This window comes from Scleropages formosus, chromosome 6 (assembly GCF_900964775.1).
Source record: "Scleropages formosus chromosome 6, fSclFor1.1, whole genome shotgun sequence".
Lineage (NCBI taxonomy): Eukaryota > Metazoa > Chordata > Actinopteri > Osteoglossiformes > Osteoglossidae > Scleropages > Scleropages formosus.
The window spans coordinates 15,335,542-15,350,293 of record NC_041811.1 but is presented as its reverse complement, the minus strand read 5'-3'; the positions used below and the strand labels follow the sequence as shown (position 1 = coordinate 15,350,293).

Below are 14,752 nucleotides of genomic sequence, written 5' to 3'. Positions count from 1 at the left end.
TGATTACCAGCCACTTTTTATTATTGTCTTTATCTTTGTCATGTTTTCACTTCCGGACATGGCGATTGTGCCTTCTGTTCTTTGTGGTAAAGCTGTCGGGGGAAAAAACTATCTGCTTGAACGTGTTTTCCATCCTGCTTTCACTTCACTTAATGGGCGGATTCATACTGTACGCTAACACCTTTTTATTAGCTAGTCCCAGTGTGAGATTGCGATGCTAACAATTATCAACACATCAGAATTGTTCAGGTTAATACTGTTATTTCAGGCTTCATGTGAGAAAATTAATCACACATTGTGCAGTTTGCTTGGCAGCTGTGCCAGTCTGGTGCAACCTATTACAGTGAACATCAATATAAGCGGTGCTAACTTACATAAAACAACGAAACGATCCCAACTAGAAAATTTTAAAGAAAATTTTAAAGTTTTAAAAACTTGTGAGAATTTCTGACAATATTACGTGTCAGCTAAAGAGTCTTTCATTTATTGGTCATTGATTATGACAAAACTGAGTTTTGAAGATACATTGTGCAAAAAACTGGTCTAAATTAATGCAAAAATCTACTTAATGCATTTGTTGCATTTTACCCTATTTTCCAAATGATTCATTTCTAATTATCCATGACTCTGCCCTGAAGCACAACACCTACACCAGGTGAAGAAGGTGAATACACGTACACACCCTCTACTGTGTGTGTTATGGACACAATGCCTTTCTTCTGTTGTGGTTACATGTTTCATCAGGAAACCAAACACACTTGGAGGAGACTGATATTCACATAGATCCTCCTGAAGCACTTTAGACACTCAGATATCTCAGTCACTATAGGGAATACAATACAACCTCTGTTCCCTGGGCCTGGAAACAGGGTTTTTATCATAGGAGCACAGAAACCATCTGATATAGACCCTTCGTCTAATAATACTAATTAAACAAAAAGGCTCAGCCTTTACTGACTACACAATTTAGGGAGTATGCTGACGAAAGTAATTGACCTTTACAACTCTATGAAATAACTGTCACGATCACGCCCACACCACAATGAGCAGCACCTGACTCCAATTAAGCACCTCACCGCAATCGGCGCATTCAGCTATAAAAACCATTCCCAGTGCCTTCCCAGTTGTGGAATTTCTTTAATACAACTGTCTGTTCTGTGATCACAGTCATTCCACAGTGCCCTATTGGTTGTTTCCCCCATGGCATCAACCCCTGCAATGTCCTCAGATTCTCCCCATGTACAACGGCTGCTCCTTGGATTCACCATGACTGCCCCTGATTATGCGTACTGCCTTGTCCCAAGAACATTCGCAATAAACGATCCTGCAATTGGGTCTGCACCCGGGTCTCCGATCTGCTCTGAGTGACAACATCGCTGCAAGCTCGCTGTTAGCTGTTCTAGCAGTTACTTCACGGATGAGATTTAATTCCTCCTCTCTCTTTCATTTATTCCAGAGCATACATGAGAACCTAAAACCCCCAGAGTTTCTGTACAGACCCCCATCTCTTTACTGCCTTCAGCAGAAGTACTGCTCTTTTTGAACTTCAAAGTTGTGATCTAATAATTAACTCATGAACCTGTCTCATCCCAAGTCTAATGCATTGTCAGCTATTCATTTTCAACTATGGTACAGCAGAATACGCTACACCAAGCAACTTACAGAGCAGAGTTTTTAATATCCACTTCCAATTCCTTCCTTTCCCTTTGTTCTACAAATACATCAGTCAGCACTACAGAATATCACCTCATAATGCTATTCCCCTGGATTCAGACTTCACCTGAAACCAAATAAATGTAAAAAACAGAAAGGAATAAAATGACTAGTTACACCCGACCTTATACCCATGCAGGTATTTCACCATGTATTCTGTATTAGTCAGCAGGACGCCCAGCAATAGAGACCATTACCCCAAATCAAGCTCCTTAAAAACATTTAGAGCCGAGAATTGAGGGGTGCTGTGCCAGAGCAGAAACCGACCAGTAATTAGGAACACAACAGCTAGTTGTTTACCACAGAACTTAGGTTGGCTCCAGGGTCTCTGTTTTGGAGCTTCAGTTTATGCAAGGCCTACAGCACCCTGGTGTGAGACTTGAAAGCGATACGCATCTGAGTGCTAACCTTGAATTTTACTGTTCAACACTCCCATCAAGAGTCGCAGTCGCACCGTTAGACTAGCTAAAGTAAACCAGATTGGAACAAATTACAACAATGTATACAGAATTCACTAACTGTGACTTTACATGGTGCTTTATGGAAACTTAACTAAACCATTCTGCTCTGCTGATTCCAATACATGAATCCTTTTGTTGGGGCGCACAAGAGGCTTGCAGGCTTCAGTACACAGCAATTCGAGCTCAGTAAAAACAGGAGTTAGAGCTTCTTTCACGACATGATCAGTGGAGTCACGGCCTGACGCAACAGCTTGCTCTCAGCATGTTGAAGCCACCCTAAAATGCAGAAGTCATCATGTACTTAATGGAGCATATCACTTCCATTGCTTTAAACTGAACATTAAGCAGGAGACTCAGCAATATCTGAGATTACACTGTAAATGTAGATTTGTTGTTGTTTCAAAGCTAAAATGACTTCAAAATCTAAATCTAATTGTGTGTACTTCATATGCTGGTAGTATCCTTTAAGTTTAAAAGCCTTGCACTGAAATGGACAATCTCCACTATATAGGCCAGTTTATCACATAGACTCAGGAGACCTTTCCTTGTGATCGCAGCCTTGACACAGGAGAATGTGTAGACAAGACATTAGACAAGACACTATCCGCAATTCTAATCCATTTAGACTATATTTTTATATTTAAGTTTAGTTCAATTAATTATTCAGTGCAGGAAAAACACCCACTGCAATTCAATTTTTCCACACTCCTGATCGCAAATGTCTTTGATTGGTATTTGTTTAATTTCAATACAGAGAGTTTCTCATTAACCGAAAACTAAATTACAAGTAGTTTTCCATGGAAGTGCATTTAAAAATCAGGACACAAACATGGTTTTGTATTCAGCAAGTGAAGAGCAAGGCCTTACTCAAGGCCTATCAGCATGAGAGGTTCCTTCTCTAGACATAACAACTGTGCCTGACTCTTATCTGAGGGACAAGCATATAGTTGCTGGGTTCTCTGTCAAAACAACCAAGCAATAATAAAGGCAATTCCAGGTACTGTAATAACGGTCTTTTCGCTACAGCATGGTTACCACCCATAAACTGCAGTATGGCTGGTATGTATGAAGTGGCCTGTGCTAGTGCTCTTCAGGACCTGTGAGCAAAGTATGTGGATCGTGAAGGCATGCATGTGGAAGAGGGTTTGATGCGTTGCCACGAAGCCGTGAAAAGCAAAAACAGACACTGCATTCGGCTTCATGCCACAATATAAAGATGGAGATATCAGCTGTCTGATTTCATAAAGTTTTACTTCCAATTTTTTTTTGCATTATCAAAAAATGATTGTGAAAATAGGAAGCTAAGACAGTGATCGGGTAGCAACACCTATGATGTCAGCCACCCATAAAATTAAAAGCACCACACAGTAAACAAACAAAACAATCAACCTAAATGTAAGGCTTTAACAGGAAAAGAGTACAGCTGGAAAATAACCCCCATGACTCCTCAGAACCTATATACTATACAATGTGTGTGTTTATAACTGCAGAAGAAAAGTGGATCTGCGTAACTTTGGCTAGAATTGTAGGATAGCTAAACAAGCAATTCAGCCGAAATGAGATGTAATAAGCCTGCCTTTTCGAAACCTACCTGGTGATGAGAACAGCATTGTCATGGTGAGCGATCCCATTTTCTGGAATGCTGTTTCCATCTCCCTGGTGTGACAGTATGGACTTCTGCCACTTGCAAAAACTGTCCAATGACTTGTCTGCATGATGGTTGATCTCCAAGTTAGGCTGCAACACAGAATCAGGGCTCAGTACTATCATTGAATTTACTCTTACTATTATTTATTACCCGCGACCCCGTATGGGACAAGCGGTTCAGAAAATGTGTGTGTGTGTGTGTGTGTGTGTGTGTGTGTGTGTGTGTGTGTGTGTATTATTTATTACCATCTAAAGAAATTATCACTCATGTATCAGCATTTTAAACAGACAATGTAAACATTATTGGACTCTAAATATTATTGTGTATTTGTTACTGACAAAATGCAAACAATTTAAATGTAAACAACAATTGCTCCACATATTTTAATATTATGTTTTTGAACTTGGGACTTTTTTCTTTAATTTTGGGCAGAATTAAAAGGATTTTTGAATTCAAACTTTATAAACTAAATGGAGAAACAATACACATGTGTTTCTCATGTGGGTAACTTTAAAATTCCAATCTCATATTCTTTGGATAATTAAATAATTGAGGCAAGTAGAATTTGACATATTGAGGAAGAAAGATCAGCATTTTGAAGAATCAATTGAATTTAATATTCTTCTTTTATTCATAAGAAAGGTATACGTTAATAAAATGGCAACATAAATGGGAAATTAAAATGTCTTTACAGTTAGAATCTGGTTAAAATTGAGACTTCAAGTTCCTCAAACATTTAAATATATGACTTATTAACAGTCAAAGTGTATTCTTCCAAGAGCATATGAAAAGGAGCTTGAATGGCATTTGATTTTACAGTAACTTCACAGGAGATGAGTCCACAGCCACCTGACACCCAAGTCTCTAAAAACTATTCTCAGCAGCTTCTGACCGTAAAGAACCTTTCCATCATGCATAATAACATTCTTGTTCAGCAGAACGTTTTGTAAAATGGTCATAACCAAGCTAGTGAACTGCACTGATTCCCCCTTGGGAGTAATTGACTGTCATTTCTTTTAGACTCACCTCAGCGACCACTAAGAGGGTGCCAGAGGACAAACACCTCAGCTGAAGTAATGAAAAAACACATACTATAAATGTGTCTTGTGATGGGCACAGATATACGCTTTCAGCAAATTAACTTCTATTCCAGTAACATCTGTTTTGGCAAGCAGTTCATTACCTCATCATTCAGAGATAATAGCCCGCATACATTAGGTTCTACCTTAAATGGAAACTCTCAAGAATAGAAACCTTTGTTGGCTTCCATCCTATGAAAAAATGACACGAACCTTTAAAAAAAGATACTAGAATCCAGTCTCTGTTTCTTCCATTAAAGAAGAAGGGTAAAAAAAAAATCTCAAAGCTAAGTTTCCCTCAGGGGCAAACGACTGAGCACATCTCTATTTGAGTTCATTTCATCTTTAGTGGCGGTAGCCATATGGTAGGATGCTTCCTGGCTTCCTCCACCACATCCACGCCAATCACATAAAACAGTCTGCGGCGCTCTTGCGGCCGGCCCTCTGCCTTCCTAAAATAGGTTTTGGGTCCCTCCTGTTTAACTATGCAGTGGCCTGAATGGAGCGGCTCTCTGAGCAATATGGTCAGGTATTGTTTTGGTGAGTAGGGTTGCCAACATTCCATTGAACAAAAAAAGCAGCGCTGCTCGAAGGATGTGTACTATTGACCAGATTGTTGGGGGGGCGGGGGGCTGGCACAACACCTGCTGACTGTGGGGAGGCTTTATGGTATGCATGAGATTAACAGCAGATCACTAAAGTTGGTTGCACAGTGTTAAGGAAACAAAGTTATTGGTTCAAGTCCCAGGTGGGCCCAGCTGTTGTACTTTTGTGAAAGGTACTTAACCTAAACTGCTCCAATACAATCTTCAGCAGTATAAGTGGGTAAACAATGTAAGTCTCTTTGCATAAAAGCATAATCTAAGCAATAAAATGTAGGACAGAGGTAGTCCCATAATACAGGATGTCCTAATACAGGACATTTGGCAAGTCTATAGTGAGGCCAAAGTGGTTTAAATGTAGGTCTTGTGCAGACCTGAGAGGAACTTGTGTCTTTCCGACTATGCCTGCATACAGCCCATATAGTTTCTCACTTAACTTGGTGTGTAGGAAAAAAATTGAATGCAACTCATATGACAATAGACAAACAGACAAAGACAAAAAAAACATAACAATAGAAAAGCCTGGAGAAATAAGTTTTTTTCTCCAGAAACTGTTTCTTCAAAAAGCCACAAGCAGCCCTTCCCCTTATTCTGAACGATAAGCACATTAACACATGCAGTAAGCGCTTTTTTGAACAGACGTCCAACAATCAGACATGACTGGTCACATTTTGAAGGAAACTGCACTCGTCTCCGCTTGTAATTACAGTTACTATAATCATAATTATTGCTCCTCTAAAGATAGAATCCCAAAGAATAGCTAAATGTTTGTTTTTTGTTTTTCTCAATTTTTGTTAAAATGGTTGCACCATTATGAAAATGCATTTAGAAAGAATCATCAAAGAGAAGTCTCACCTGGTCCTCCGTGAGAACAATGAGTCGGGTCACTATAATGTTCACAACGTTTCCCAGACTGGCATCACGGTAAAGTTTGGCAACCTGACCTCCAGAAAAGAAAAAAAGACACAAAGTCAGTAAAATAATGTCACCATGCAAGTGACACATTATACTTTCAACATCTAAATACACAGGTCAATAATTCAAAAACCCCAGCTATACAGTTATGAATAAACCCTAAAGTCCCAATTGACACACCTTTAATTACATAAAGTGTAAGCTGACAGCGGCCACCGCTTGTACCAAAAGGAACACATGGAACTTAAGACTCATGGTACTGAATTTTCCTAAGAGATCACAGAAGTTCATTCAATGTAAAGGAGAGGAATGAGAACATCCGACACAAGTCACATTTGCAGCTTTCGAGATGCCGCATAGAGCTGTGCGTACACAACCACAGCTTTTCCTGTTTTAAACTGGGGTCAAACTTACAATATTCATCACGGAGAGGATATAGTGCTCGATGTCTTTGCGACCATGGTAGCCCACCATCATCTTGTCAGCTACAACCAGGGTCTCAACAAAGCGCTCCGAGCTAACGGACCGCTTCTGCCGATGGGCGCTGCTTGTGCTGCTGTTTGTCGGGGCAGGGGGCTGGGGGGCCACGGCAAGGCTACCCGGGGAACAGGCTGCTGCGCTTCTTGCGAGGTCTGTTGGGAGGTGGGAGTCACAGGCTTCAGCTGGGGTCCCCAATTAACAATATGTCACAGTATGTCACATTTTTCACCATTTACATTTGCTTGCCTGACTTTAAACATCCTGCCATGAGGGCATTACATTGTTTCAGCCGATAGCACTACAGTCTGCTAGCGATGCTGCTTCGGCTCTTATTGCATGCTAAGATCAGCCATACTGTGAACAACTGTTTTCTGCTCCTTTGTTGTTTTTCAGCAAGCTTACATCTTGACTGTACGTCTACTTTGATGTCCGTTTGCCTGCACATGCCAAGTGATCAACTTGTTTCTCCTTCCACCAGGGAGCTGTCATGGCTTTCACCACCAGTCCTCAACTGGAAGCCATACACAGTGACACAGATTGCATTGGAAATTGCTGTGACTGTATAATGTTTAAAACTAGTCAGCAGAGGGATAAAATCATGACAAGCTGACGAACTGAGGCTCTGGGCCCTCAGTCCTCAGTACACAACACTGGGAAAGGCCATAAGCTGAACTATCTGCAACACACTGGTGGTCAGAGGAAACTTAAAACCCAATTGGAGCACAATGGCCATAATACTCCATGATAATTCTGCAGACCTTTCTGAGATTTATCGATTTCCCATGGAACCATTAGACCTAACATTTTCACTCTTTTATTCTTTGCATTTCGCAATAATGTAAAAGCACAAACTCCAATTGCCATGTCAAAAAAAAAAACAAAATTAATCACTTATGTTAAATGTTCTGGAGCAGAAAACAAATATTTCTTATAATTACATAAACAAGCTTCATATCCTCTGCTGTGACTCTGGGTCCACAAATGTAGCTATTTCCGCTGACAACTTCCACCAAAAACCAACATTTCCTCAGCTGCTATGTATAGCTGTTCTTTTACGTCAATCAACTAAACAGTCAAGGCAGAGGTTCACCAACCTGAAACGCCACAGCTGAGTTCGTCGCTGTGATCTTGTGGCCGGGGAATGGAAGACGTTTTATAAATAACATGAGGCTGTCCTTCTTTGAGGTTTAAATTAACTGAATTTTTGGAGGATATATTCTTTAATGGCTCGATTAAATACTGTTCTTCTTCTGTTGTAATAACACCGTGCTTGTTGAAAAACAAGAACATTGAAAAAACAGGTTATGGAAAATCAGGTAACAAAAACAAAGAAAAACATTTTAACAAGCATATTGAAGTACCATTCCAGAACTTAGCATTGTCAAACCAGTGAAACTCAGCTCCAGCCAGATAATAATGAAATATCTACAATTAGTACCCAATGTGGAATTAAAGTAAATGATTTTGCAGATGTGGAAACAGGTTGAATATATATACAATCACAACAATCTTTCACTTGTATGACCTTAAATGGAACATGGGAACTGCATCCCCTATGCAGCCAGTTAAATCCCAGGTTCAGTGAGCTACTGTTGTACCCATCGTGCTTATTCCAGGAGCCAACATCATAAATAGTTCATCTTATGTTTTGCTTATATTCGGCATTTAGTATTTCTAAACAGTCCTATTGTAAGTTATTTCATGATAACTTTCCTGTATCAGTGCAACATGTACCTGCAAAATTCATGCCAAACTCAGACATGGGTTAGTTCTAATCTAAATTAATTATACTACATCATACATAATTCAAAGACATTGAAATTGCAGTCAAATGTAAAAATACCCCACATTCCAGGGTAATTTAATAAATCAAGTTAAAACAATCAATTATGCAGAGCACAACACCATAATTACTGGGACACAGACCAAAACACACAACTCTGTGCTTTCATGCACAGCAAGTTGTAAAAACAATTCAGAATGTGTTCATAAAAATGCTGGCACATTCTCTGAGTTTGTAAAGACACAATGAAACTTAACAACTGACAACTAGTGCATTTGAAAATCAAAAAAATTAACAAGAAAGCACTTTAACAACACACACCTACTATGAAATACAAAGAGTTTTCACTGGGCTTCTACTGGTTTCTCTTAATAGGAGAGAGTTTTTGTTTTCCAGATTATTGCAACTGGCAGAACAATGACGGGCATTTTCATCGCATATGGGAAGGTGCACAGTAAAGGAGAACTGGGCTTTACACACACCACATTTTTTAGTTAATGTGGCAAAGCTGGCCAGTCAGAATGTCTCAGCGTGTGAATATCTGAGGATTTACGCCTCTGAGTAGGAGTAATTAGCAACTGCCATAATACTTTATTGAAGCTCTTTCTTCCCCAGTTCCCAAAAGTTGGGAAATATGCTCTGCCTCTAACTAACAATTTTCCATAGAACAGCTTTAGTTATTAGGATTTAATAACATTTTAGATGGAGATTACAGCACAGATATGAGCTGATGGTCAGAAAATTGTATTCTTACAAAGAATTCTTATGATTTAAAAAATCATAGAATCTTTGGGATCAAAAATCATCACATCCTCTTTACACAGAAACAGCTGACACTGCTTGCATGCTTACATTCACTGCTTGAGTCAAATTAAATATTCATTATATCGCTTTTCCTTAGAAGATAGCCCAATGTTTGATTAACAGTACAGAAGCTAAGAACAGCAGTATGTGATAAAAGCCTTTTTCTAATTCCTAAATATCCTTTTATAATAAAATAGATAAATAGAATCTTTGACATTTAGGTGGAAAAAGCAAATAATTAACTGGAATACATCTTATAATAAAGCATTTTACCTTTTATGTCACTTATACATAGTTTTACTTGCTTAATAATAAAAGTAGGTTGCTTCTTATAGATAACACATCAGCCACAAGTTTGTCCAAGCAGTGGACAACGTTAAAAAAGTCCCATTTCCAGGCTTACTGTTTCACAGATGATTGTCAGCCAGTGTACTCTCAAAGTGGCAGTGGGTGCATTAACTATCGTCCCTGACTTTCTTCCTGTTCCAAGGCACTGCCAAGAGCTGTATCCAAATTCCTCTTGTGTACATTGCCTCCAACCCTTCCATTTCCCAGATGGGCAAACATCTAAGCTCATATTCCACAAATCAATGCACTCCCAACTTGTCATATTAAACTTGACCCCAAGTACCCCAGGTGCTTGATACCTAGAAGCCCAGATATGTGCAGTCAACATCATGACCTGCGGTTCATTCACTGCACTCTCTCCAGTGATTCAGTGATCATTCTGCTCTGAAAGGATGCATGTATTTTCTGCCACTTGCATAAAACAGCAAAACTACTTGGAGAAAAGAAGTCCCGAGGAAAGCTGAAAATTTAACTGTACTCACCAGGCCCTTACAATTGCTCAATGCCACTTTTGTTGTGCTGTACTGATCCTGCAGGTATCCAACATAATGGCAATTATCAACCAAGTTGTGCCGCCATTCAGGTCCATCTTTGCCCCAGTATTCTACAGTAAAATGTTTTGACACCAAGTGGGGATTGAGCGTTAGGTTCAAATGAAAGTGCCTCCCGTAGGCTGAGAGTCTGTAGTACAGCCTGGATTCGGGCGGGTCTGGGCTCACCGGGTCCAGCCCTCTCCTCCGCCGTGCAGGTTGGAGGTGTTTCACGGCGTAGCTTATGAATTCCCCTTTTTCGTCCACACGCACAGGAACTGTCAGCTGGTAGTGCTCAAGGTAGGACAGGAACTCCTCTTTTTTTTTTAAGCCAAGGGAATGGGGATCCAGCCAGACAGAAGCAGGAACGAGGCCATGCAGCAGCAGCAGCAGAAGGGAACATGGGGGAAGAAGCAAAAGGTAAAACAGTGTCTGCAGCTTTCTGAAAGGACATGATATCTATTCTCAAAACTCTGGCCATTTCTTTTGAGTAACCAACAAGTAAGGCACACTGACTAGGTAAAAATTCTGGAACATCTTTCTGTTTTTTACCCTCAACTGACGTGGTATCATTTAAACCCCAATGTGATATAAAACTAATTGTTTTGTTTCTTCCCAGTACACTATGTAGCAAAGGGGGGGAAAAAAACTTCAATGGCAAAATGACAATTCCCACAAAATTCATTCACTGATATGAGCTGAAGGGCGTGACCTGAATAGCTTCCCCCTTAAAGGTTAAAGGTCATCCTGGACCACCTGCTTCTGAAGATGCACTCATTACCAATCAATCAAAGATGGTTGCTGCTGGGTCAACACCAGTGTTATCAATGCTATCACCAGTACTCTTGTTAAACTAGCTCATATGTTCTTTGTTCATACTATGGTCAAAGTACAGCTGAACAAATGAACTAAAGAGAAGATAACTCAGGTTACTTGTAGATTTTTATAATGTTCTTTATGAAACTCCATTGCATACTCATTGCAGTCTGCTGGGCTCAGATACTTAGAAAGTAAAGTTCCAAAATGGAACAGCTGAAGTGACTGGCAAGATACCCAGAAATATGCTTCCACAGGATAAATCAGCCTAAATGGCAAATGAATACAATTTCCCTCCTTAATGAAAAAAAGACTTTTCATAGGTTTTATCGAACGTGTCTTCTTTCTGACTGCTGCCAAATTATAGAGTTCTATGAAACAAAGGAGATGTTGCTGGGAAGCACAGGAGTTATTCTGCTGAGCACAACTTAAAGCGACATGCTCTAAAACCCTACAGCTTAGAGTTTGTCCCACTCCCACACAGTCACAGCAATAAATTTCCAATATCTACACACCTCTGTAACAGAGCAGATCGCAAGGAATTGCTCCATGTAGAAGTGGCCTACCTTGGGAACTGTGTGAAAGTTTGTGGAAGGTTTGAAATGCAGAAGTAGCCATGACCAGGCTCAATATCCAAGTCAGCGTCTTCCAAAAAATTTCCATAATTTAGAAAAGATCTAAAATGGGGTGGGGGTAGGGGGCAGGGGCAGGGGGGCTACAGTTGGGCTAAAAAGATTTTCTCAGTCCAGTATCGCGCCATCACAAGTCCATGGCTTACCACCTAAATATCTTCTCAAACTTTTCAGACACTTGGTCCAGGTTTTAAATGTCTTCTCAAAGCAGTTTGCTACTTGCATTTGTTTCTCTTCTCATGTTGCCCAAGATGCAAGATGTAAAAACACGGTAGTGGATCACTTCAGGTAATTTCCAAAGAACAGCTCTGCACTGGAGGAGTGTGGTGAGCAATCCATCTGTGTACCTGGCAATAAACCATCAGACATTTCAGGCAAAACCACATGACTTACCACCAGTACAGCAGAAGAAATGAAACAGCATAATGAATGTGTCAGGTTATTATTCTTGTGTCCTCTCTGTCAAAACATGGTTAAGAAGGTATGATTTACAGCTTCTTCGGTTGTGATAAAAGCTCCCCTTGGCACAGCCTCGCCATCGTGGGTTTTGGACAAAATAAGACATTTACTAACAGATTAATTTTTTTAGAAGTTTGATGAGCAGTTTCTGAGGGTCTGCAGTCAGCGCAGCATGTGGTCTTAGATTATATCACTGAAAGATCATCACGAAATCACACCAAATGCAAAACTTAATACCTTTTGTGCTGTTGCAAAAGGACATGAGACAGCCAAACACAGTGCATGTTAAAGGGAGCTATTAAACGGTCCAGGGAACTTAGTGAGGGAACTGGGAAGTGGGAAAGAATCAAGCGAATGTCAGCCCAAGGAATGGATTATGTTCACCAGATCAAACCCAGCAAAAGAGACCCTACCTTGCGGGTAACCCTCTGTTGTTCATTGTTAACTAACAGCGCAAAGCAATGAAAATGTAGCTGTTTGTCAAACTTTCCCCATTTAATGGGAAACCATCATAGATCATTCATGCAAGCATACATACAGACAGAGTATACAGAAAAACGCACACATGCACACACACCTAGAAAGAATAGCGATCAGCATGATCAATCCGTTGTTTTTTTTCTACAATCACGATCACCGTTTTATAACGGCGCAGGAGAGTCAAATGCGCTTCTGTTACTTCTTACCTGTCCGTGCTTTCAAAAACAAAAAAACCCGACATGTACTTTTTCTGCTGCAAACTCAACTGGCCTTCTTCTACACTGCTTACGAAGAGAGAGAACAAACCACAGCGTCTCCCGGGAGCGGGGACTCTGCCAATGAGTCTAATAAGAAATGCATGCGTGTTCACATACCGCAAGCAAATGTAGCAGAATCCCAACTAATGTGTCCAGTCACTGGACTCTTTGCATTGTCCTCACATGTGCGTCCGAAAAAGGGCAGGAGAGGCGCTCAAACCCGAGACGTGGTGTGCTTCTGCTCGCATCTACGTTAGTTAGTTACACCGCGATCGCTGCCTGAGCAGTTTCCCCCTCTCTGCTGTGGCCATTAAGAACGAACCCGTTCATTTACTTACCCGTCAATCCTGGGTGACAGCTACGCTGTCACGCGCTACGCGTACAAACCGGCTGCGCTAAGCGCACCCAGAAGAAAAAAAAAAAAAAAGAAAAAACTAACGGTAAAAAAAAAATGGTGAAGGCGATCTCTACCCACTGAACTTGCAGAAATGAGATAACGTTGAGAACCTGTAAATTATTACCTGTTTTTATAAAACACCCGAGACCAAGGAGACGGCAGCCGGCTGCGCGCTGCAGGAACGCCTCACTCACAAGTAGCAGACTCAACTCTTTTTTTAAGTTGGAGGGTCTGGGTTAGTAAAGTTAACATCCAGCAGCACACACAAGCCCAGACAGACAGCACCGCTAAATCTATTTGGCTAAAACGCGTGTGACCCAGACAGCTGGCGAGCGGCCCGAACGCATTACACAGCGGCCGCCCGGGGGCCACCAGACCGGCTCCGCGGACATGGAGCCCTCCTCTCATTAAAACTCCCTGCATAGGGCAGACAAGACAAAAACAAAGCTCAGCACTCGTCTGTCGTAACCAGCGGACTAAAATTTTTAAAAAAAAGAAAAAAAACCTCCACATAGTTAAAGATACCACAGTTCCTCTATAATAAAGTCGAAAATACTATATACAGTGAGTTATTCATGTTATACACCGGCAATGCAGTCATTGCATCAACATCTAAGTTGACAGGTGAGCGCAGTCTGTATCTGACAATAACTCGGCCGAATTTATACATGCACTTCAGACCAGCACTGGAAGAGAACTCTGCGAACACGTTCGTTTCATATAAAACTTTTGAAAAAACAAGTTCAAGCTCCATGCATTTTAAACTTTAAGACAGAAGCCATCCTTGAAGGATCTCGGAATTCTGCAGACATGATGATTCCCTACTACACACCTATTCGAGACATACATCCCCAGTGCGCTCCCTCCTCACACACTGTCAGCTTTGCATTTAACAGGATAGATACGGAATCTGAAAGAACTCAACCACAGCTTTCTTCCACCTTTTTGACATGATTCTAAACTGAAATACACTTGAAGGAAACAGAAGATCACTGTGACTCTTAAGTATCTATACCGCATAAGCACTTTTTACACAGTACATGATCAGGGAAAGGCATTGTGGTGTGAGCGCACGAGCGGAGGTTCAGTCTTTACCTGGTCTGCGAGAGGCAGGACCTCCTGCGGGGACGCGGACAATGGGCGCCGGAGTGGGAGCCGGAACGGGTCTGTGCTCGCGCGGCGCGCTCACTCACTCACTCACTCACTCACTCCACCGCCTTCTTCTGCCTCGCTGGTTCTACAATCGCGTCTGCTACTCTCATGTCGAGCAAAAAAAAAAAAAAAAAAAAAAAAAAAAGAACAACAACTGGAGCACTTTCCTCCTTTAAAGGTCAAAAAAGGAGAGCTG

General features: G+C 40.9%; 1 protein-coding gene across 1 annotated transcript in view; it reads right to left on the bottom strand.

Moving 5' to 3' along the window:
* The window catches only part of adamts6 (ADAM metallopeptidase with thrombospondin type 1 motif, 6), a 57,737-nt gene extending 45,865 nt beyond the window's left edge, over positions 1 to 11,872 (bottom strand). Inside the window, exons 1-6 of the mRNA XM_018744692.2 lie at positions 11,746 to 11,872; positions 10,316 to 10,680; positions 7,993 to 8,167; positions 6,833 to 7,050; positions 6,359 to 6,442; positions 3,766 to 3,911 (exon numbers count right to left, since the gene is read on the bottom strand). Coding sequence (XP_018600208.1) covers positions 3,766 to 3,911; positions 6,359 to 6,442; positions 6,833 to 7,050; positions 7,993 to 8,167; positions 10,316 to 10,680; positions 11,746 to 11,842 — 1,085 coding nt within the window. The 5' untranslated portion in view covers positions 11,843 to 11,872. The remainder of the gene's footprint in view (positions 1 to 3,765; positions 3,912 to 6,358; positions 6,443 to 6,832; positions 7,051 to 7,992; positions 8,168 to 10,315; positions 10,681 to 11,745) is intronic.
* Positions 11,873 to 14,752: the final 2,880 nt, after the last annotated feature.